The sequence below is a fragment of the Vicia villosa genome, linkage group LG2, assembly GCF_029867415.1.
Source record: "Vicia villosa cultivar HV-30 ecotype Madison, WI linkage group LG2, Vvil1.0, whole genome shotgun sequence".
Taxonomy (NCBI): Eukaryota; Viridiplantae; Streptophyta; class Magnoliopsida; order Fabales; family Fabaceae; genus Vicia; species Vicia villosa.
Window position 1 is genome coordinate 133,090,355 of NC_081181.1, and position 23,052 is coordinate 133,113,406.

At 36.0% G+C, this 23,052-nt stretch overlaps 5 protein-coding genes across 16 annotated transcripts; 3 read left to right on the forward strand and 2 right to left on the reverse strand.

Moving 5' to 3' along the window:
- Positions 1-312: 312 nt before the first annotated feature.
- On the forward strand, positions 313-5,741 carry LOC131652160 (KH domain-containing protein HEN4-like). Of its 10 annotated transcripts, XM_058921948.1 has the most exons (5): positions 3,243-3,568; positions 3,772-4,128; positions 4,282-4,319; positions 4,444-4,534; positions 4,615-5,741. In XM_058921948.1, exons 2-5 carry the CDS (start codon positions 3,847-3,849, stop codon positions 4,756-4,758), a joined length of 555 nt encoding a protein of 184 aa, XP_058777931.1. In that variant the 5' UTR covers positions 3,243-3,568; positions 3,772-3,846; the 3' UTR covers positions 4,759-5,741. The 10 variants fall into 10 exon arrangements, 4 of the variants coding, with proteins under 4 accessions (XP_058777929.1, XP_058777928.1, XP_058777930.1 ...); XR_009298618.1 differs by lacking the exons at positions 4,282-4,319; positions 4,444-4,534; positions 4,615-5,741 and adding exons at positions 313-1,167; positions 2,531-2,602 and having other exon boundaries at positions 3,318-3,568; positions 3,772-3,909; XR_009298623.1 differs by lacking the exons at positions 3,772-4,128; positions 4,282-4,319; positions 4,444-4,534; positions 4,615-5,741 and adding exons at positions 313-1,167; positions 1,299-2,188; positions 2,531-2,602 and having other exon boundaries at positions 3,318-3,372.
- A 23-nt stretch (positions 5,742-5,764) lies between these two features.
- LOC131652161 (aspartate--tRNA ligase, chloroplastic/mitochondrial-like) lies at positions 5,765-8,381 on the forward strand. Of its 3 annotated transcripts, none has more exons than XR_009298624.1 (5): positions 5,765-5,921; positions 6,018-6,404; positions 7,004-7,193; positions 7,287-7,344; positions 7,639-8,377. XR_009298624.1 is itself a non-coding variant. In XM_058921949.1 (4 exons), exons 2-4 carry the CDS (start codon positions 7,185-7,187, stop codon positions 7,803-7,805), a joined length of 234 nt encoding a protein of 77 aa, XP_058777932.1. In that variant the 5' UTR covers positions 5,765-5,921; positions 6,018-7,184; the 3' UTR covers positions 7,806-8,381. The 3 variants fall into 3 exon arrangements, 1 of the variants encoding a protein (XP_058777932.1); XR_009298625.1 differs by having other exon boundaries at positions 7,127-7,193; positions 7,639-8,373; XM_058921949.1 differs by having other exon boundaries at positions 6,018-7,193; positions 7,639-8,381.
- Positions 8,382-8,560: 179 nt separating this feature from the next.
- On the reverse strand, positions 8,561-10,960 carry LOC131650055 (importin subunit alpha-2-like). The gene is made up of 10 exons (XM_058919797.1): positions 10,886-10,960; positions 10,717-10,799; positions 10,554-10,662; positions 10,352-10,483; positions 10,058-10,243; positions 9,797-9,969; positions 9,598-9,682; positions 9,396-9,521; positions 9,057-9,178; positions 8,561-8,945 (listed from the first exon to the last, which is right to left on the reverse strand). The coding sequence occupies exons 1-10, from the start codon at positions 10,958-10,960 to the stop codon at positions 8,561-8,563; spliced, it is 1,476 nt and encodes a 491-aa protein (XP_058775780.1).
- A 3,369-nt stretch (positions 10,961-14,329) lies between these two features.
- LOC131652162 (uncharacterized) lies at positions 14,330-18,315 on the reverse strand. Its single transcript, XM_058921950.1, has 6 exons — positions 17,884-18,315; positions 16,734-16,990; positions 15,639-15,836; positions 15,433-15,523; positions 15,073-15,337; positions 14,330-14,923 (listed from the first exon to the last, which is right to left on the reverse strand). Exons 1-6 carry the CDS (start codon positions 18,171-18,173, stop codon positions 14,597-14,599), a joined length of 1,428 nt encoding a protein of 475 aa, XP_058777933.1. The 5' UTR covers positions 18,174-18,315; the 3' UTR covers positions 14,330-14,596.
- Positions 18,316-18,452: 137 nt separating this feature from the next.
- On the forward strand, positions 18,453-19,119 carry LOC131652163 (uncharacterized). Its single transcript, XM_058921951.1, has one exon. The coding sequence runs from the start codon at positions 18,505-18,507 to the stop codon at positions 18,988-18,990; it is 486 nt and encodes a 161-aa protein (XP_058777934.1). The 5' UTR covers positions 18,453-18,504; the 3' UTR covers positions 18,991-19,119.
- Positions 19,120-23,052: the final 3,933 nt, after the last annotated feature.

Sequence of the window (23,052 nt, forward strand, 5' to 3'; positions counted from 1 at the left end):
TGTTTTTCCCCCCTCCGTTGTCAAAGACAGGTGTTGGCAACGAAAAAACCGTTGCCAAAACCTGTCTTTGACAACGGAGGGGGGAAAAGCAAAATTCGCTAACATTTCAGGGGTGTAAATGCCTATTAACCCTATAAAAAACTAACCGACGACAACAAAAATTAAAAGAACATAACATTGAATAACAAAAATAAATTAATAAATTAATAAATTATAAATATCCGTATTTATAGGTTTAGAGTATATGTTGGGTTGGGTGCATTTGCAAGGCCCAAATCCAGTTGAAAGCATTATAAAAGCAAGGTAGAACATCTAAGATTAGAGATTATAAAAAGTAAGAAAGAGCGAGATGGAAAGCAAGAGAAGTAAAACAGGGGAAGATGCAAAATATTCATATTTACCAGATGAATGCTGGCAATATGTGTTGAAATTAATGATGAACGGTGGTGACTCGGAGGAGTGGAAACATAAACGTCAGATGAAACGTTGCTTGAAGTCTATCTCCGGCGACTACTCACATAAACGTAACTTGAAGTCTATCTCCGTCGTCTCTAAGCAGTTGTTGTCCATCACCAACAGAATCCGATCATCTCTCACTATATATGATCCGACAACCCCTTTCCTATCCCGCCTGTTCCATAGATTCACAAACCTTACCTCCCTCGACCTCAGTTACTTCCACGGCGACCTAGATGCACTTCTCCATCAGATCTCTACTTTTCCATTCAACCACCTCCTATCACTCAATCTCTCTCACAAACCTACTATTCCCGCTTCTGCTTTACTAGCTTTCTCTAACAAAATTACAACTTTAACCTCTCTCATTTGTTACGACATAGATTCTTTCAAAAGCACTCACTTGTTACTCATCGCCCAATGTTTCCCTTTACTAGAACAACTCGAACTCGATATTACTGAAAATCTTATGTATGAGGATCCCGAACGCAATTCTTTCAAAAACTTCTTCCATGGAATTGAGGTTCTTTCCTTGTCACTTTCCAAACTCCGCAAGCTTAATCTCTCTGGCCATTATTATATCGATGACAAATCCATTTTTCACTTGTTTAACAACTGCAAGCTCCTACAAGACCTCACCGCGCCTCATTGTTTTCGTATAACCAAACAAGGACTTGTTTATGCTATCCGTCAGAAACCAACAGCATTGAGGTATATGTCCCTTCCCGTATCTATTATTCCATAAATCATTCCCTCCTTGTTCACTTTGAAGGCTTTAACTTATATTGATCTTTCCTTTTATTCTATTTCCGATCAATTGCTCACTTCTATTGCAATCCAAGGTCTTCCTTTGAACAGGTTTTCCATTCGCCATTGCGATGGCTATACTTATGCTGGACTATTTACTTTGTTATCCAAATGTCAATCTATCCAACATTTAGATCTTGTTTCAGTTTCATTTTTGAATGATCCTCATCTTATCCACTTGTCTTCACATCTCCTCGCTTTGGTGTCTCTAAGCCTTAGACATTGTTTTATGCTCACACAGTCAGTTTTGTTTACACTTGTTAGGAAATGTCCTTCACTCACTCACATCGAAATGGAAGAGATTGGGGGTAAGACTCTACTGAATTATTACCATGATTTTGGACTATACCCTCAATTAAACTCTCTCTATTTGCCTAACAATTCATGGTTAACTGATCAAACCATCATAATGTTTGTTTCTGCTTTCCCCAATTTGCACATGCTTGATTTGAAATCTTGCAAAAACATATCGCTACAAGCTATTGTTCAAGTTTTAAACAGATGCCAAAGGATAACTCATTTGGATTTATCATTCTGTAACTTAAATTCACCACTCAATCTACTTGAAATGAACTTTCCAGTTCCCCACCTCAAGATGCTAAACTTGACGGCTTCACAAGTTGACGATGCAACACTCTATGTCATCTCAAAAAATTGTTCTGGGCTTTTGCAATTGTTATTAATTGATTGTTCTCGATGCACACACAAGGGAGTGAAACATGTGGTAGACAACTGCACGCAACTCAGAGAGATCAATTTGGATTACTGTTTGAATGTGCACCCCAATCTTCCTGCCTCAATGTTATTTTCAAGTCCATCCTTGAGAAAGATAACGGCTCCACTTCATATTCATTTCACTGAAAATGAGAGGAAACTCCTCTTGCGTCAAGGATGCCTTGTTTGCTGAAGTTTGAATTTCTGAAATGTAACATGTCTTTGTTTTCATATTTACTTATGTTCTGGATTGGGCAACACTTCCATGAGGAATTGTTTTTAATTAAATTATTTCTGTTTATATGTGTATTTCCTCATCCGTTTGTGCATGATAATTGCTTTTGTATTTGTGAAAGATTTCATATTTTGTATAATAATGCACAAAGCAATGCATGCAATTTGGTAATCTATGTAGTTTTAAATTGTATTTCTTTTCTTGGCTTTGCCTTTGATTATGTCACTTGATAAGATTCTTTTGTCATATTTGTTTCCACTAAGTGATGTGAGAATTACTCAACACCTTATTTATTTACTTCAGCAATGTTGTAAATAGGGTATTGCAATCGATTGAATACATCACTGCGTGGCAGAGAATAGCCAGTGCAGAGTTTGTCGAAGAAAACAGGTATGATTTAATAGAATTCAAATTAGTTATTTTGGATGTCACTCTTTTACCACCATTCATTTGTTGTAGGATCATCTTTTACTAAGTGTCTTAGTTCACTAACGAAAAAATATGAGATGATTGGGGTTGTCTCATGTTTTGGAATTCCTAAGTGGATGTGAATTTGGTGGTTATAGAGGAAGGAGCTTTCTCATTTTTTAATATATCAATGCATCTAACATGTTTGACCCATTGTTGTCTCATGTTGAACTGCAAACCTTACCTGTCCATAACCATTTTGCATGGAGAGACTCGTAAATTAGCCAAAAGTTTCTTCTTTAACTCTGTTTTGGTAGCCTTAAATAGTTCCGGCTCTTTGATATTTATTGTGCAGTCCCTCGCTTTGAATGGTGTCGATACTATTGATAACTGGCTCTCCAGTGTTAAAACTATTCTAGAATTATTTGTTAAAAAATCTAAAATATGATTGTTCTTTCGTTATAATCAAACAGATGGATTTTGTGGCTGGGGTCCACCTTCAGATTGTTTACTGAGTTGCTGTTGAGTTATTCTAACTATGGTAACTTTCTTGTGTTGATAGCTTTTTTTACGAGTGTTGACATGTTTTGGGAGATTTGTAGTAGACAGTAGACTAGAAGAAAATTATGACTCCGACATATAATTTCTCTGATATTTGTTAAGGGAGTTGAACTAAATATGATATATGATTATGCAGAATTCTGAACAAAAGCATTCTCCGACTCAAGATGCTGTATTTCGTGTTCATGGTCGACTTACAGAGATTGGATTTGAGCAGAGTAATGCAGTTGTTGCTAGGCTCCTTGTGCGTTCACCACAAGTAGGGTGCCTCTTGGGCAAGGGAGGTCATGTTATTTCAGAAATGCGAAGAGCTACAGGTGCCGGTATACGCATCTCTTTTCGAACGAACAGATTAAGTTCATTTCCCACAACGAAGAAGTTGTACAGGTAATTTGGGCTATTAAGTACATGCGTTTTTTATGCAATGTAAATAAAAACTTGACGGTATGCTGTTAGGAAATACAATAAAAGATGATTAGAGTTGTTAGAGAACTTAGTTTTCTTTTCTTTTTTTTGCAAAGTCAGCTAGTTAGTTGATTAAATTGTTAGATAATTCTTAAGAGTTTGTTATTTTGCTTCAAACGCAACAGGTTATCGGGACCTTACAATCTGTGCAAGATGCTTTGTTTCACATAGCCAGCAGAATTCGAGAAACTATTTTCCCAATGAAGAACACTTCTCCAAATTTTAGTGTGCCACCATTCCCAGAGACGCCCCCTCCTTTACATAGGCCAAGAAATCACATGATGCCTTCTGGGCACCCTCCTCCACCTCCTCATGTTGGACTTCCTCATGGGATTGACCATCCAGCTGGCCCCGCCATGCCTGTTGATCATCATCAGCATGCATATTCACATGGTATGGGCCGCGGTCCGCCAAATATGGACCGAGTTCCCTATCCTCATGGCTATGAAGGACCTAATTCTCCAAGATCATGGAATCCTCAGGTCAGCTTTACATTCAGAGATAGTATATATAGTCTGAGCATTTTTCTTGGAGGGTGGGGTGTTTCAACTTTGCGCTGGCCCTTTTTCCTTGTGCATAGTGCATACTCTGTGAATTCAAGAACTATGCTATAACCCCTAGGTTTTGTATTTCAGGCACCTAGCAGAGGAAATCCAGGGGCAACAGCTGGAATGTGAGTTTAGGGCTTTTACCCTATTAAATTGACCATATACTTTATACAAGTTCTTGTTAGGTGCTTCAACATAGATCAAACTGTTTTACCTGATACATTATAGCGATTTGTATATTATTTCCAGGAATGGCTCAACCGTTGAGATCACCATCCCTCATATATATTTAATCCATGTGTACGGGGAGAACAGCAGCAACCTAAATCAAATTCGACAGGTTTGTTTATATCAGATTTTCAATTCATTTCTTATTGTCTTTTTATAGTGTTTTGACTTTTGGAGCATCTTGATCCTCAGATCTCTGGTGCAAATGTGGTTGTTCATGATCCAAAACCTGGTGCTACAGAAGGGCAGGTGATTGTATCAGGTTCGCAAGATCAAATTCACTCTGCTCTGTGCCTAACTCAAGGCTTTATTTTATGTGGACAGACTTCACCTTAAGTCTGCAGTTTTAGAGTCTAAACAAAAGGTTTTGAGATTGTTGTAACTTGTATCATTATATTTATATTATATTAAGGAAGTCATGCCAATGTGTGAATTGAATTTTTAGTTAACAGCTGATTTTGATCATTCCCTATACAAAATTTGGATGATAATGCCTCCAAACTTGATCAGTTGATGATATGTCTTGGAATTTTTTGTTTCATATTTACTTCTGTTCTGGATCGGGCAACACATCCATGAGAAATTGTTTTTTTATTTTTTATTTCGGTTTGCATATGTGTATTTGCTCATCACTGAGTGGCAGAGAATAACAAATGCAAAGTTTGTTGAAGAAAACATGTATGATTTAGTTATATCTGAACTACGTCAGAGTTAATTATTTTGGAGGTCACTCTTTTACCACCATTAATTTCTTTAACTGTGTTTCTTGATTCACTAATGAAAAAATACGAGATGATTGGGGTTGTCTCTCATGTTGTAGAAATCTTAAGTGGTTGAGAGTTTGGTGGTGTTAGTGGAGGCATTCTCATTGTTTAATATAGCTCAAGCTGTTATGGCAGGTCTAGTTTAATTGCTTGTTATGCTAGAATGGGTTGGTGTTATGATTCAAATTAGAGAAAAGCCATCGCATTAAAATAGTTAGAGATAAGAGACACTTGTCACTTGATCCAACAATCAAGGGAATAAAGTTAACAACAAATATTCCCTTACCATTCTATAAAATGGAACATTGATTGGAAACAAAGGAATGGAAGAAAATTGATGAAGTCTCTCCTCTCTCTCTTTGGTACTCTCTTGTAGAGTAATAACTTAAGTCTTGCACTTAGCTTTCTTCTATCTTTCTACTAGTTTTCCACTTTATCATTTGTCTTGTATTTGTCTTGTATTGTTCTTAGTGAATTGGATACAAAGACATATTTCAGCAATCAATTACATTTTCTCTGCATTCAATTATTGAAAAAGGGCTAAACCCTTACATTGGTATCACCATGGCAGATAGTACTTGATTGAATGGGTTGGAGGCAGCTATCCAAAAACTCAACACCACATTGAAGAAATTAATGGAAGAGGAAGATGCACGTTATGCTGAGTACACGATGTTACGCACAATTGATACCTTGCGTTTGGACCGTGTTGAGGAGCAATTGGTTGCAGTTCAGGTGAGCTCTACTTCTAATGGTGATCTGGACTCATTTCTGCAATCTCCCGAGAATCAATCATTGATGATGCTTACAACAATGACCGACCAATTGCAGGAAGAGATCGATGCTTCTGATTTTCTCGATGTCGATGTCGAGATGATTGTTTCAGATGCTTTAAGAGAAACCTTTTTAGTTGTTCATGCTGCTGCTAATTTGAGTAATGCTAAAGTGATCGAACCATCCATTTCAAAGTTTTATGCAGTTCCCGTAATCAAAGGTTTTCTTCCCTTCACTGTCATACCCTGTAGTTTTAGCAAGCAACTGGGGTCTTCACCAATGATTGCCGTAGGGGATTTCAACATCATTGTCCCGCTTACCCTGCATACGATACTTCTACTGGATCCACCTAACTTAGTATCCATTCCGCCGCCGCCGCTCGTCCCACCATGGTTTCATCACTCAGTTTACCCAAGACTATCTAATTCATCGCCCTCATCTAAGGTAAACAACCTTCCTCTCTATTTCCAATTTAAGCAAAAGAAATTATGTGGAAGTCACTCTCACAGTACACGCATAATTGATAGTAGAATTCTTGTTGTTTATGTGATAACATTGTGCTTCCTTTTGTTTGAGTGATCATCAAATAGTCGGTCTTATAGATGGGAAATTAAGGGTTGGTTGCAATATAGATTATAGTATGTAACCAACCCAGTTGTATGTTTTGATCATTCTTTGTAAGTATAAAATCTGGACTATACAAACATATGTTCAAATCTCTTCATAAAGAAAAATCAACAGCTTACAACAGAGTATGGGCTAACATGGACTAAATATATTTGCTTACTATATCTATTAGTAAACATGATAAGTAATCTAAAAGAATATCAGAAAATCACTTTTACAAGTGATATAAACCTCAGTATCAGTCAGCATGTTTTATTATGCTGTTGTGTAAAATGTATCATAAACTATGGTTCCATACTCTATTGCCATGTGTGTCAAATTTCTAAAGGGAAAATGTGAATGGTTTTTTTTTTTTTTTGAGTTGGTAAATCATATATGTAGAATCTCATATTCACACAAAATATTATCTTGAAAAGGGTTAGGATAGAGTCCAACTTTAAATTGAGGGTGTGTCAATGTTTAAGCTCCGAGGTTAACAATTTCACGACCGATATCTGCATAAATAACTATTATATTTTTGGTCTGATTGGTGGAGGAAGTTTGAGAATTTATAAACGCGACTTACAACAAAAGGTTTTGGAGATTGTAGGCATCTCAATGAAGCAGGTTAGTAAATATGATTCCAATCATAGCCTTCTTTATCTTCGAATGCATGTGTAGCTCTGGCTGATCAGAATTATGCTTTATAATTTTTTTCAGGCTGAAGCAAAGTTTGGCTATCTTCTTGAAGCGCTTGACATGGGGGCTCCCCCACATGGTATGTATATTTGTAAATCTTCTAAAATGGTTTATAGCCAATAGATATTTTTATAAATAAGACATCAAACATTTAAGATAAACCAAACTTATTTTGAGACCAGAATTGCAGAAACAGAAAATAGTTTCACAATTTTATAATTTCATCGGAGGCAAAAAACTCGGCGAGTAGAATAATGCGACACTACTCGTCAAATGTTGTCTCATTCGAACACTACTATGAAAACATGCTGTGCACCAATGTTTCAATATGTTTAGTAGCTGATGATTGTTATTATATATGAAACAAATGCAGGAGGCATAGCTTTTGGTTTGGACAGACTGGTTATGTTGCTGGAAGGGGCTAGTTCAATCAGGGATGTCATTGCTTTCCCCAAAACAACTACTGCACAGTGTGCCCTGACCAGGTCTCCATCCGAAGTAGACCCGCAACAGCTGAAAGATCTTTCGATTACTACGTAGATAGATATTTAGCTCTTCATAGTTTCTCTTACTTATACCATTTTTGTACTCTACCAAGGAAAAATTCATGTACGCATAAATAAATCAATATAGGTTACAATGTAAACTTACTTTTTCATGTTGTTTATCGCATTTTTTGAGCCAAAGAAAGCCATATTATTTATTCAAACACATAATAAAGCTTAGTGTCGACACCTTCTCTTTGTTATTTCTGAATAGGAGAATAATTGATTACCAAAACACAACTTCTCCACTAACTAATGACATTAGCCATTTCAACTTAACTAGCTATTGTTCTTTATGCTTGTATCTATCAACTACTTTTGGCTTGTGTGCAAAATAATATTATTAACAATGAAAGATAAGGAAGTGAAAGTTTACAAATAAAACCAGTTCAATCATACTTCTCTAACAGGTTAAATAAATTCATGGTATCTTATCCATAAATTAATTTTTTTTAACACTACTAATAGATAAGTTTTTTGGAATGGAAGAATAAAGTGTCTGAAGCAGGTATTGGTATTGGCTGAGAAATTATAAAAGATAACTAAAGAAACAGGCACTTTTGGTAATTCAAAGAAAGATAGACATATGACAGGCACTTTTGATAATTCAAAGAAAGATAGACATATGGCTGATAGTAATGACAGTAAACACAATTGAAATGGGAAGTTGAAGATCCAAATTATAGAACATACATTTTTTCTAATTCAAAGAAAGATAGACATATGGTTGATAGTAATGATAGTAACACATCAGTACATTTCCAAAACTCTTTCATAACTCTTTTGAATTTCATCTTTTTCCGAAGACCAATATTCTTCAAAAACCTTAGCCGCCAAATAAGAAATATCTTCGTCATCGTGATTCTTCAAAGACCACAACCTCAACAAAGCAATTCTGTTACCGTTTATCATGTCACCGTTTTTAATATGTTCCGCAATTCTGTTACCGTTTATCATGTCACCGTTTTTAATATGTTCCACATTGGCAGTAGATTTTTTCCTTAGCATGTCGCCATGAATTAAGAAATTGCTTATTCCATTAAGGCACACATCAAGTAACTTTGTGTCGCTCGTAAAAATCATGACAGTAAATAATCCCCTTATGCAGTGAGTTACTTCTAGTTGCGGCAAGTGTCTACATAAATATACACAATTAATGGTATTAAATATTTTCCACAATACCCACCACATAGAATGAGGGAGACTAAAAAAATGAAGGAAAATTAAATCTAATGGTAAAATTTACCTTGTTTGTTTGAAGCATCCACAGCTGACCGTATAAATGGCCCATGCCGCCTCATATGTAGTGTCAACTTTATTGTTCATAACATCAATCAGAATAGGGAAAAAACCCTTCTCAATGATTGCCTATTTATCCAGAACAAATTTAGAGTTCAGATTAAAAAAACAAAGTTATACATTCCTTAAATAACCAATTATCCACCTATGATAAGATTACAGTTAGAGTTCAGATTAAAAAAAACAAAGTTATACATTCCTTAAATAACCAATTATCCACCTATGATAAGATTACAGTTTATAGTGTTAAAACAAACAAATACTTTTGAGGTTAAATCATATTTACCTGTAAATGGTCCCTTCTTCCATGTGCGAGGTTTCCTATTACCCAACACGCTTTTTTAAGAATCAGTTTGTCAGATGACCCAAGTAGCCACTTAAGGCCAGAGAGTGCTCCAGTGTCGATTATGATCTAAAAAAACATTACAAATTTAATGATATGTGATGAGAGATTTGTATAAAAAATGAGAGTTCTAGAAGTATTTTACTTGTTTTTGAGCACTTCCACACTGTGCCAAATTTCCCATGACCATTAAAGCATACAAAGGAAGTTTGCTATATTTGGGATCATAGCTGAAATAATGAAATCTAACCTGTTAGTCTCAACAAAAGAGTAATTTTACTAAAAACTATATTAATGTACTTATAAAAGCAAATTTTACTTAAAAACTATATTAATATACTTACAAAAGCAATTTTACGATTTCCAAGTACACCTCTTTTTCAGCTAAGACTTTGTATACTTCACTTGAATGGTCAACAAGTATAATAACTTGGAGTGCGGATACTATAGCACTCTCATCCAGCTTATCTTCTGCCAGTGCTAATAATTCCAGGAAGAAGGACAATGCAGTAGATATCTGATGAAGAAAAAAATAAGACAACATGCAATTGGTAATAAAAAAAAGTCCAAATTAATTAACAATATTTTGTGCAAATTAACTCAACCTGATGATTAAATCTTGGTGGAATAACTTTACTGCACATCTTTTGTAATGTCCATTTAGTCATCATCAAGACGTGTTTGTTGGATGTTTTCAACCTACACATCAGTGGCGCAAGTGCACCATTTTCAACTACACTATCTCTTTTTTCTAAAGAATCGCACGCTATATTTCCTAACGCCCAAACAGCCTATTAATAAAAAAAAACGTTACACAACCGAACAGGCAATCTAACATAGATTTTAGCGTATCCATGTTTCATTGCACATACATAATACATAGATAGAGTGTTTTATACCTTCATTTGAATCATGTAATTCTTACTACTCAGCAGCTGCACGAGAAGAGGAATTACACCATTTGAAACAACAACTTCAGTATGCTTAGATAGTCCTCCCGCAATATTTCCCAGTGCCCATGTTGCAAGGGCCTGCACAAAATAGAAATATATTGAGAAGGAATGACAAAAATTATGAACAAAATAAAAAAAAGATTTATACCTGCATATCCTGGTTCACATCCATATCCAGCAAAAAATTCACCAAACAAGGAACAACGTGGTTCTCGGTCACAGCGTTAATTTGGTTGAGGTCCCCTGAACATTGTTTCCTTTAGATTATTGAAAGATTAATATCAATTCAAATAGTAAGAAAAGTGCAGTACCTCGCAAAAAACTCCAATGCCCCTGTTTGTGCTTCAGCTTCACTAGACATCAACTCAATGCGCTTTGAAAGAATCTCGTCAATCTTTACAAACAAACAAAAACATAATCAGAGGTAATCCGAAATTCAAACAAAATCAAACTTAAGATCTTTGATAAGCATTAACTTACCGAAAGAGGAGAAGAGATGAAAATTTTTTCACGAAAAACAGCTGTTGCAAGTTCGATGCTAAACCTCTTCGCCATTCTTGAACGGTATTCTTGGAGATTTCTTGTATTAACCTGTGCTCTTGAAGTTTGCTAAAGAAGTTAACTCACGTTTCTGTTATTTCTGTTATAGTGGTGCGTCTGTTGGTTTTTAAGGAGCGCTCTGTTTGGATGCAAACAATTGGTGGTGAGTTTGTTAGCTTGCATTATTAATATGAAAAAATATATTAATATTTATATTTTATAAATTAAAAAACTAGACAAACATAATTCTTTTGAAAAAATATTTTTATATATTAAATTGTATTTTATTAACCATTTTTAAATTACATAATAATTATTACTATTTTTATTATTAACCAATCACAACCATGTATCCAATTCCATCACACTTTTATCTTTAAAATTTTTTAATGACATGGCAAATTACTTGTTTTCTATTGGGTGACAGTCTTACACTATAAGTGCATATCCATTAATCCCTTTTTAATAATAATATATTATATGATTGTTTAAAAATGATATAATATTTTTTTAATCAAAAGGAGAAGAAAATGTATATATTAATTCAAAAAACAAAGAAGTACAACTGATCCCTAGAATCCAATGGGTGCAGTTACCGTGCATAGATAAAGATCTGTGCACCGTGCATAGATTATTATTGACAGTTGGATCATTGGATCAAATTCTAGACATCAATTGTTATTACTTAATACTCAATACTCACCACTCAATACTCAATATTCAATATTCAATACTAGATTAAAAACATGATCCAATGACTTAGATGGGCTTATGCATGGTGTATAAGGAAAATCCTTATGCATATTAGCCAAAGCCGAATCCAATCATCCCAACAAGACAAACAAAAACAAAAGAGAACCAAAATTATATCATCATCTTATCAATGGAGCCTCTAAGCTTTTTTATTTTGCCATCCCATATACATAATGATATCTATGATTTTACTATCTATGTTTGTATTATCAACAGCTTCGTCAAAACAAACTAAGTTTATATACTGCCATACGTTGTACATTGTCTCGACTATGGCCATCTTCATGATAGAGGCTCTCCAACCCCTACCTTTAGTGACTTCGGCGATCCATCTAAACTCTTCCACAAAACCCTTTGGAACATGCTGATAGAGTAAGAATTAGGATTAAATAAATATTTTAGATATTAAATTAGGAGTAGAATTTATGTTAGTATTATATTTTGTAATGTTCTCTAGAATGTTCTTAGGATCTTTAAATATTGTTGAATTGGACTTTAATTAGTATTGGGCCTTTGGTTTATTATCCATTAGTATTATTATATATATGTAGTGTCTTTGACACTTGAAAATCAATCAATGAAATCAAAAGTTATGTTTTATCTTTATTTTCTTAGCCTAGTTTTATTTGTCTTGTAGTTTTAGAGTTTTTAGTAGCTTTGTTAGGGTTCTTGAATTTGCATCCTAACAATTGGTGCTTTCATTTTTGAACACCAAAACCTCCTATGGCATATCCATTTCCCCCATCTTTCACTACTCATTTTTATCCTTATCGTCCCAACACCACCACTGTCACTTCCTCATTCCCCTCGGATATGGGAAAATCCTACATCTTATTCTACTAACATACCTTTCACTACCCCATCACAAAATTTCTCTTATAACCATGGCTACACACCACATCAACAACCACCATTCACCTTGACTCCCACAACAATACCACTTACACCATCAGTATCCCTCCCACATCCTATCATCACTCACAACAACTTGCAGCATATATCAGTACCTCACCAACCATTCACTCAAAAACAAACTTATCCAAATGATTTTCAAGAACTTTTCCAAAACTTGTATCTAGTAGAAGAAAAATATCAGAACCAAAAGAAAACTATTGAAGAGAAATATCAAGCCTCTATTCTTTCTATCAAGCAAAGATATCAAAAAAAGTCTCACGAAATTTCTGATAAACACAACAATTTGAGAGAAAAATATTTTGTTAAACAAACTTCAACAGATCAGCCAAAAAATGAAGAAAACAACAAAATTTCATATTTAAACAACTCAGTTCCGACGACATTTCCGGCAATGATTCTGGCATCACTTCCGGCAATAACTCCGATGTCTTCTCCGGCAAGAGCTTTGAGGACATCTCCATCAACAACTCCGGCGCAACTTTTGACGACATCTCCTACAAAATTTCCAGCATTTCTTTCGATGACTTTTTCAACGATATATCAGTCGTCGCTTCCGATGACTTTTCCGGCAACACCTTCGTCTTCATTTTTGATGAAATCTCTGACAAACTTCCTATATCATCTTTGCTGTCATCTCCTCCGAAAAAATTATTAGGTTTGAATCGGCAACACCTCCGTCTTCATTTTTTTGTAATGTTCTCTAGAATGTTCTTAGGATCTTTAAATATTGTTGAATTGGGCTTTAAATCGAGTTTTTTGAAAAATTGAAAAATCGAGTTTTTTTTAAATACGAAAAAATCGAGTTTTTCTAAAATAAATGATAAATCTATTTTTTTTCGAAAAAAATGAAAAATTGAGTTTTCGGAAACACAAATAATTGAGCTTTTTTGAAGAAAAAAAAACTAGTTTTTTCGAAAACACAAAAAAATTGAGTTTTTTTCGGAAACATGAAAAAATCGAGTTTTTTTTCGTAAAAACAAAAATTCGAGTATTTTGAAAAAATGAAAAAATCGAGTTTTTTTAAAAAAAATCATGTCCTTAAAAAATATGAAAAGTCGATTTTCCAAAAAATATTATTTTAACAACTTAATTTAAAATTAAATTTTAAAAATGAAATTTTTAAATTTAAAACCGGTTATAAAATTTGGTCATGGATATAGCCGGTTTATAACCGATTTTAAAAAAATAAATAAAAATTGGTTTTAAAATCCGGTTATACCAAATGGATAATATATGGATATGGATTAGTTATGGACAAAAGCCGTCCATGAGCATCCCTAACTACGCAGGAAGCAAAAGCAACGCATGAAGCAAAAGAATGTCTAATAAATTGAAGTCACAAATCACAATAGTGTAATAGGTAACTATGAGGGAAAGGAGAGAGATTTAAAAAACATTTTTGTGATTTAAAAATAAAAGATAAATTGGTTTTTATTTTGGATTTGGATGTTTAAAATATACATTTGGTTAAACCCGTATTAATAACATGCGCAATATATAAATCTGGTTAAAACCATACTGATAATTAATTGAATTTTCATAACCAGATTAAATATGGATAATCGGTTAATTTGATTCATCCTTTCCTCTCATGGAACCAAACGGAACATTTTAAAATCCCTCAACTCCCTTCATTTTCCTCCTTAACTCCCTTCTTTTTCCCTCTTTCCTTCCTTTAAAATTCATTTCAATCCCTCTCCTTTTTTTCACCAAATCAACCCTAATCGAACATGCATATAATGATGGACAGTGATTACAAGTTTTTGAGGGTGATACATTTCAGTCATCAGAAACATGTGACGAAATCAGTTAGCTGCACATCAACCTACAGTAATGAAAAATATGGCATAACACTTTCCTGAAATCAGTCAATCATGGAACTTGCAAGAATTTGTCCGATCCGTAATTCAAAGAGTCACCAAACTGTATGGTAGCATTCAGTGTTAAGACAGTGCATTACAAAAGAGCTGAGACCAGTATACATCATGCGTTGCCACCATCGCCTTTGTCTTCAGTTGTCTCTAATGCTGGTTTCTTTGGTATGCCAGCTTCTGCAACACTTGCATTTGATGATCGCTTAACTCCTCTTCCTACCACACCAAGGTGTGTGACTCCAGCAGATCCATTGGTGTGAGCGGTTGAAAAGGTTGGGGAGTCAAAACCTCCACTGCTGTGGGCAGTAGCCAACTGTGTGGAGCTCACTCTTCCTTGAGATGGTTCCTTTCCATTGCCTGCCTTGGCAGCTGCTATTCCTAGGATCTCAGCGAGAATTGATTTTGGGTTTGAGATTAACTGTTGTAGATCATCAAGCTGCAATTCCAAATATTCACAGTTGTATCAAAATAACATATGACAAATAGGCCTCATAACTTTTTTTAAGCTGAAATTCCATATATTCACAGTTATATCAAAATAGCATGTGACAAATAGGCCTCATAACTTTTTTTAATGAAGTCTACCTTCTTTTCCAGCTCACTTGAGAGACCTGTGAGAGTTTCAATTTCTGCTTGTTTATCCACAATTGAGATTTTAGACTCAGATCCAGGGCATGTTTGTTCATCCCGCTCTAACTTGGATGCAGGAGATGTAGAATCTGAAAAACTCTTTACTTCATTTGTGAGACGGAGTAAACGTGCCTTACAAACAGATGTAGCCTTCTCTAAATAAGCAATAGCTTCTTCAGGCCTAGAACCAACCTCCAAACACAAGCATATACGGAAATTTCTTATTTCACAAGTTAAGGTTGTCTAGTAGTGGAATACCAAGCCTAAACATAAGTAATATAATATCGCATCAAAATAGAATTAAGATGAGGATACAAGTCAGCAATATTTCTATCATCAGGTTCCACCAGCTGTTCTAAGATGGATAGTGCCTTCTGGTAGTCAGAGAGAGATGTTTCAAAATCCTCTGTAAGAAACAGATCCCAGTAAGAATTCAACCTTTAGAATAATTGTATCCACCATTTTATGTGTTTGGAGAAGTATTGGCCAAATTTAAAATAAACTTAAGAGCATGAAAATACCTCTTTCCAAAGCAACATCTGCCAATGTTGACAATATATCCACTTGTTCCATAGTATTGACAGATTGCTTTTCAACAATGGCTCTAGCAATATCAAGCATTTTCCAAGCCAAGTCCAAGTCAGACTCATCTTCGTCACCTTCTGCCGAGCCTTCGGCGTCACTATCCTCATCAACTTGCTGGCCGTTTTTACCAGACACTGTTTCACATTTGAAAATAACACAACCAACAATGAGAAATTGTTTTCTATGTAGACTACAGCTTAAGTGATTATGAAATCATAAGTTTACCCAGAAAAGCATATAAAATAATTCACTTAATCTACAATCAAACAATGATCTTTGCAAGCTACTGTAAATTTGGTTAGAGTAGTTGACACTGTGAAACAAAGTTTCTACTCCCTACAATTCAGGAGATGGTGTTCACGACTTTCCAGCATAAAATGCATTAACCATGTGCTTTTGAATGCTACAGACTTAGTTCTCACGTGTCACAGACTCTCGAGTAAATTTTAAACCCCACAATAAATGCCAATCATGCACACATGTCAAAGAGAAGGAAAAAGCGACTGACTAAGACACAAAATTAAAATATTGTGTTTTCCCATTTCTAGAGTAAAGAGTTCATAAATCAAGGTAACTCATGTCCCTGCAATTCAGTAGGTAGTGTTCACAAGTTTCCAGCATACAGTGCATTTGAATCCCACAGACTTGGTGCACACATGCCACAGTCTCACGAGTCATTTTAAACCTCAGAATAAGTGATAACCATGCACACATATCAAAGAGAAGGAAAAAGTGACTTGATTTCGACACAACAACTAAGAACATTTTGCTTTCCCTTTTCTTGAGTGAAAAATTCAAAATCAACGTAACTCATGTCCACAGAAACAGAATAAAGAACATCACATATTTACTCTTTCATTAAAAACAATGCCATGAAACACTCTCTTATTCGCAATGACTGATGAGTGGAAGGCAGTATAACGCAGACTGCAACAGCACATTAATATCATACATGCTTTGAAGAACAAATATAGTAAAATGTTCTCATTCCTTGTGAAGCAACCAAAAAACACCAGAAGCAGCGCACTGACCATTATCCACTTCTGACTCCTGGTTATTTGAAGTCACATCCTGCTCAGCATTGCTTGGAAAAGATGCAGTGGAGGATTCAGCATTCACAGCAATCTTCACAGGTCCTTCTTTATTAGAGCCATGTTGGGAACCATCCTGCTTCTTGGGAACAGCACCCAAAGGATCAGCCTCCTCCTGAGCCTTGTAAAGTAGTGCACAGCCATACTTGTAGTATGTGTGGACACACTCAGGAGCAAGTTCACCATAATGGGCCACTCTGTTGATTAAAACTCATTCAGAATATTGTGAGTACTGAGTAGAGCAAAATGAAGCTTAGAAAATATTCAGACATTCTTCGGTGGACATGTAATTGATTTGTTCATGGGTCCTATAAGAGTACTGGGTAGGTTTCACAATAACTAAAATTCTGCTGGTAGGAATAAAATATGAAAGTATCAAATTAACTACAATTTTCTATTACCGGGTGGGTTTGAATATAATAAAAATTCTGCTGGGTAGGATTAAAATATGAAAGTATCAAACTAACTACAACTATCAGTGCAAAACTACATCATACTTCATATCAACCCAAGCCTTTCCTGAAATTTCTATGGACTATGATAACTAAGCACAGTTGACAACATGACATAAAATGCCATCCAAAACACTCGCTAACATATTTCAAATATTAAAAAAAAGAAAACACGATTTCATTCAATCAACTAATATTCTTAAACCTTGATAATGCAGAATTTAACAACCTCCACTGAATAATTGGATGCTCTTTTGAGAATAAAGATGTCAATAACCAACCAAGCAGAGCTATGCAAGTCAACCAATCCTAGCACGAAGATAGTGAAAACCAAACGAGATAGCATCTTAGTGTAGATTTGTTTTGACGTGATACTTACAATTTCGAGTAGTGTGTGCATAATCCATAAAACACTGAGAACGTCTATAACCTAACACTGAGAACGTGAACTTCTAAGCAAGATTGTTTCCAACTCAATTCTCAGTCATTTAACCTAAAGATCAAATCCAAAGCTTATGAACAATTAAACCAGCAAAAGCGATATCGTAACAGTAATCTACAACGAAATAAGCAAATCAAAGAAAAGCAGCTCAAAAAATAATCTCCTTAGCTAAGGTAATTGCGTAAAGAAATTGAACCTGATCTCGAGAGCACGGCTATAGTTATCAGCTGCCTCACCAAAATCGTTCTCTTTCATGGCCTTGTTTCCCTTATCCATCAACTCAACAGCCATGTCCAGAGACTTCTGACCATCACTACCGGTCGCCAGAACAGAAGTTTCCGACACGGTGGTGGACTCCACTGTAGTGTTGACAGTGATTCCGTTCTTGTCACCATGGATTAGGGTTTCGTCGACGACCGTTACAGTTTCCACAGTTTGAGGCATTGTAACGGAAGTTTCAGATGCAGTAGGAGCTTCTTCAACCATAGTGATCTTTAACAAATTTCAGAGAGAGCTAGAAGAAGAAAACTTGAGATTTCTTCAATTTGCTCAACAAGGGTTTGGGTTTTGGGGTTTTGTTCAGAGAAATGCTATATGGCGCAAAACGTGAGAAATGAAAAATGAAAAGAAATAACAAACCCGAACCCGAATCCGAATATAATAAACCAGAACCGGTTACCGAATTACACTTTGCACGTGTCAGTTTAAAAACCATGAATTAAGAAAGGGTATTTTGGTAATAATAAATTTTCGTATTGTGTAGAAGAATGAAGAATTAGTAGCCACAAGCGAAGAGGATCAGTGTATTTTTGGAGCAATGGTTGGATATGCAATCTCGTCGTTTCCAGCTCTCTCGTTTAACCGATTCGTCGTTCACAATGCGACGTCGTTTACATGCAAGGCGCAAGCTACGAAGTCTGTAACGGCGTTACCGACACCGGGTAGAAGGGAGTTACTGTTTCTTCTCTCGGCGTCCACGGCGTTGACGGCGAGGGAATCGGTGTCTTTGGCGCAGGATATTCCGCTGTTTGGTATACGGAAGAGTCTGAAGAAAGCGGAGGAAAAGGCTGAGGAGATTGTGAGGGAAGGATTTGAAAGTGCGGAGAAAGGACTAGAGACGGCTGAGCGGGGACTTGAGACGGCGGAACAAGGATTGGAGGCGGCTGAGAAGGGGGTAGAGACGGCGGTGAGTTTTGGGGGGTTGGCGCAAGCAGGTGTGGTGGCGGGAGCGGAGGTTTTCGGTGTTTTGGTTGCTTCGGCGGTGGTTAACGGTATTTTGGGGCCTGAACCTCAAAAGTCCTGAGTTGTGATAGTGTAGTGTTGTTCATGAATATTACTATTGTTAAAATTCAATTCAATTTTGTATGTTTGTATGAAAATTGATCATGTAATAACTCTGTAATTGTAAGAATGTGTCCGCATTTTGTGTTTTTCTTTGAGTGGCTATATATGATTACGTGATATATGAATTCAGCTTACTTTAGATGAACGGTAACTGTGAACACTCAGTTGCATGCATAATATCCATTGATGTGTGCATGAAGAAAAGAGAGAAAAACTGAATGTAGAAGGAGAAGAATATTGCAAGTTTGTATTGATCAATCTCAAGAGTTTACATTGATTACATTGGTAGTTATATAGCTTTCTATATCTCAGCTAACTAACTAACTAACATGCATAACAAACTGTTTTAACCAACTAACTAACTCTTAGAGAGTTAGTTATTCATCACACGTGGCATTAGTCTTCACAGTCCCCCGCAAGCTGGAATGAATGTCAAGCATTCCAAGCTTGGACTTAAGGTGATTAAAAGGACCTGGATGAAGAGATTTGGTGAAGATGTCTGCAACCTGTTCGTGAGAGGTAACCGGCATTAAATGAATCGTACCATCGAGGACACGTTCTCGCACAACATGGCAATCTATCTCAATGTGTTTCGTTCTCTCGTGAAACACAGGATTGGCAGCAATATGCATAGCAGATTTGTTATCACAATAGAGGATAATGGGCAAGGTAGAAGGAAGATTAAAATCAGTGAGAAGAGAGAGTAGCCATATGCCTTCACAAGTCGCGTGAGCTAGAGCGCGATACTCAGCTTCTGATGAAGATCTAGAGATCACAACCTGCTTCTTGCTTTTCCAGCTAATGAGGGAATCCCCAAGAAAGAAACAAATGCCCGAGGTGGATCTGCGAGTATCGGGGCATGCCCCCCAGTCTGAATCAGAGAAGCCAGTGAGGCGAAGGGCAGAAGAAGACTTGAATAAGAGACCTTGGCCAGGGTTGAGCTTGAGATACTTAAGCACATGGATGCCAGCAAGCATATGCTTATCTGTAGGATTAGCAAGAAACTGAGAGAGCTTACTTACAGCATAAGCTATCTCAGGTCTAGTATGTGTGAGATACAATAATCTGCCAATGAGACGTCTGTATGTTGAAGGTTCAGAAATGGGAGTGCCAAAAGTCTGATGGAGCTGGATGTGAGGCTGCATAGGTGTGGTGCAAGGTTTTGCACCAAGGAGGCCAGCATCATTGATGAGATCAAGGGCATATTTTCTTTGACATATGAAAATTCCTTGAGCACTACGAGCAACTTCAAATCCAAGGAAATATTTAAGAATTCCTAGGTCTTTGATGCTAAATTTAGCATCTAATAATGCCTTGATATTAGTAATTTCTTTGGGGTCAGTGCCTCCAAGTACTAAATCATCAACATAAACTTGGATGACAGTGAAACCAGAAGTGGATTGTGAAGGATAGAAAAACACTTAGAAAGGGGGGGTTTGAATAAGTGTAGCTTTAAAAACTTGACAGATAAAAATAAATTGCACAGTTATTTTTATCCTGGTTCGTTGTTAACTAAACTACTCCAGTCCACCCCCGCAGAGATGATTTACCTCAACTGAGGATTTAATCCACTAATCGCACGGATTACAATGGTTTTCCACTTAGTCCGCAACTAAGTCTTCTAGAGTATCCTGATCACAACCTGATCACTCCAGGAACAACTGCTTAGACACAAGCTAAGACTTTCTTAGAGTATCCTGACCACCACGTGATCACTCTAATTACAATTGCTTAGACACAAGCTAAGACTTCCTAGAGTATTCTGATCAACACGATCACTCTAGTTACTTACAACTTAATGTAATCTTTCTAAGAGTATTACAATGCTTCTTAAAAGCTATAATCACAAACTGTGATATTTCTCTTAACGTTTAAGCTTAATCTCACTAATATATTACAACAGCAATGTAGTGAGCTTTGATGAAGATGAAGTTTCTGAGCTTTTAATTGAACAGAGTTTCAGCAAGTTAATATGAGTTGTTTTTCTTCAGAATCGTTAACCTTGCTTCTCATCAAAACTTCATATATATAGGCGTTTGAGAAGATGACCGTTGAGTGCATTTAATGCTTTGCGTGTTCCGTACAGCATCGCATTTAATGTTATACGCTTTTGTCAACTACCTCGAGCCTTGTTCACGCTGTGTCTACTGACGTTGCCTTTAATAGCTTCTAACGTTCCTTTTGTCAGTCAGCGTAGCCTGCCACTTGTACTTTCTTCTGATCTGATGTTTGTAAATACAACGTTTGATTATCATCAGAGTCAAACAGCTTGGTGCAAAGCATCTTCTGATCTTCTGACCTTGAAGTGCTTCTGAGCGTGATACCATCAGAACTTCAGTGCTTCTGTTCTCTTGTTCTTCTGATGCTTCCATAGATCCATGTTCTGATTCTGCTTCGACCATCTTCTGATGTCTTGCCAGACCATGTTCTGATGTTGCATGCTGAACCATTTGAGACAAAGCTTCTGAGCGCTGAATTATGCATACTCTTTATATATATTTCCTGAAAGGGAAATTGCATTGAATTAGAGTACCATATTATCTTAAGCAAAATTCATATTATTGTTATCATCAAAACTAAGATAATTGATCAGAACAAATCTTGTTCTAACAATCTCCCCCTTTTTGATGATGACAAAAACATATATAAATGATATGAATTTGCGATCAGAAAGAACAGACGGCAAAAGACAAATTACACAGCTATAGCATAAGCATGTGAATATGTCTCCCCCTGAGATTAACAATCTCCCCCTGAGATAAATAATCTCCCCCTGAAATAAATACTCGAAGAACTTTAATAAAAGACTTCCCTGATTATTTCGGTAGAGACGATCACATAAGCTTCTGTCTTCAGAGAATTCATAGCTTCTGACTTCTGCTTCCATTGGACAGCTTCAGAACTTGAATTTCTTTAGATCCCTAGAACACTCACAGCTTCTGATTCCTGCTTCCATTCAGGACAACTTCAGAACTTGAATTTCTTTGATCTTCAGAACATTCCCAGCTTCTGATTCCTGCTTCCATCTAGGACAGCTTCATAACTTGAATTTCTTTGATCTTCAGAACATTCACAGCTTCTGATTTCTGCTTCCATTTAGGACAGCTTCAGAACTTGAGTTTTCTGGATCTTTAGAACATTCACAGCTTCTGATTTCTGCTTCCCTCGGATAGCTTCAGAGCTTTGAATTTCTTCCAACATCACTTCATGCTAGATTTGTATCAGAACATTGTTGAATGTACCAGAGCATCATCAGAGCATCTCTACATCCTGAAATGTTACAGAACAAAAACTAAACGACAAAAGTCAGCATGAACGAGTCAGAACATAAAATGTATCAGAGCAAATAGAATTTTGTCAAAGCAAATAGACAAATTTTGGATCAAATTCTATTCTCAGTGCTTCTGATTCTGAAGCTTGACAGCACTCAGCTTGCTTCAGTTTCCATAAGCTTATTCTTTTTACAGAATAATGCTTCTTATGGTTTTGCTTCTTGTGTTTGCTTTGAAGATTTTCTTCACTTCTTTATACCTGCAACACACTTAAACCATATAGAACTTGCAGTTCTTGTTAGTAAATGTGTGGGAGTTTTACCCAGCAACTGATAGATTAATCAAATCATTTATCATTTATCTTCTCCCCCTTTTTGTCATAACATCAAAAAGAATATTCTAAAAGATTCAGATGTATAAAACGACAAATAAAATCACTGGAATGTAAAAAACAAAGAAACTTTTCATTGATAATCAAAAGATTTTACAAAGGTTCTTATGTTTAACAAGATGAGAAACATTCCTAGCAAATACATAAAAAGTCATCCCAAGAGGAAATGACTACAAAAATTAAAAACAAAACCCTAGCAAGACACAATCTGTGTCAACCCATCAAGAATCCCTGTGGTCATCTTGTCTTTTCAGACTAGAACCTCCACTGTAGGAGAGATTCAAGAGACCAGGGAGGAAGTGAGGGACAGTTCACAGACAGGGAGCTAATGTTGCAAACGGGCTCCAGTGACTCAAGA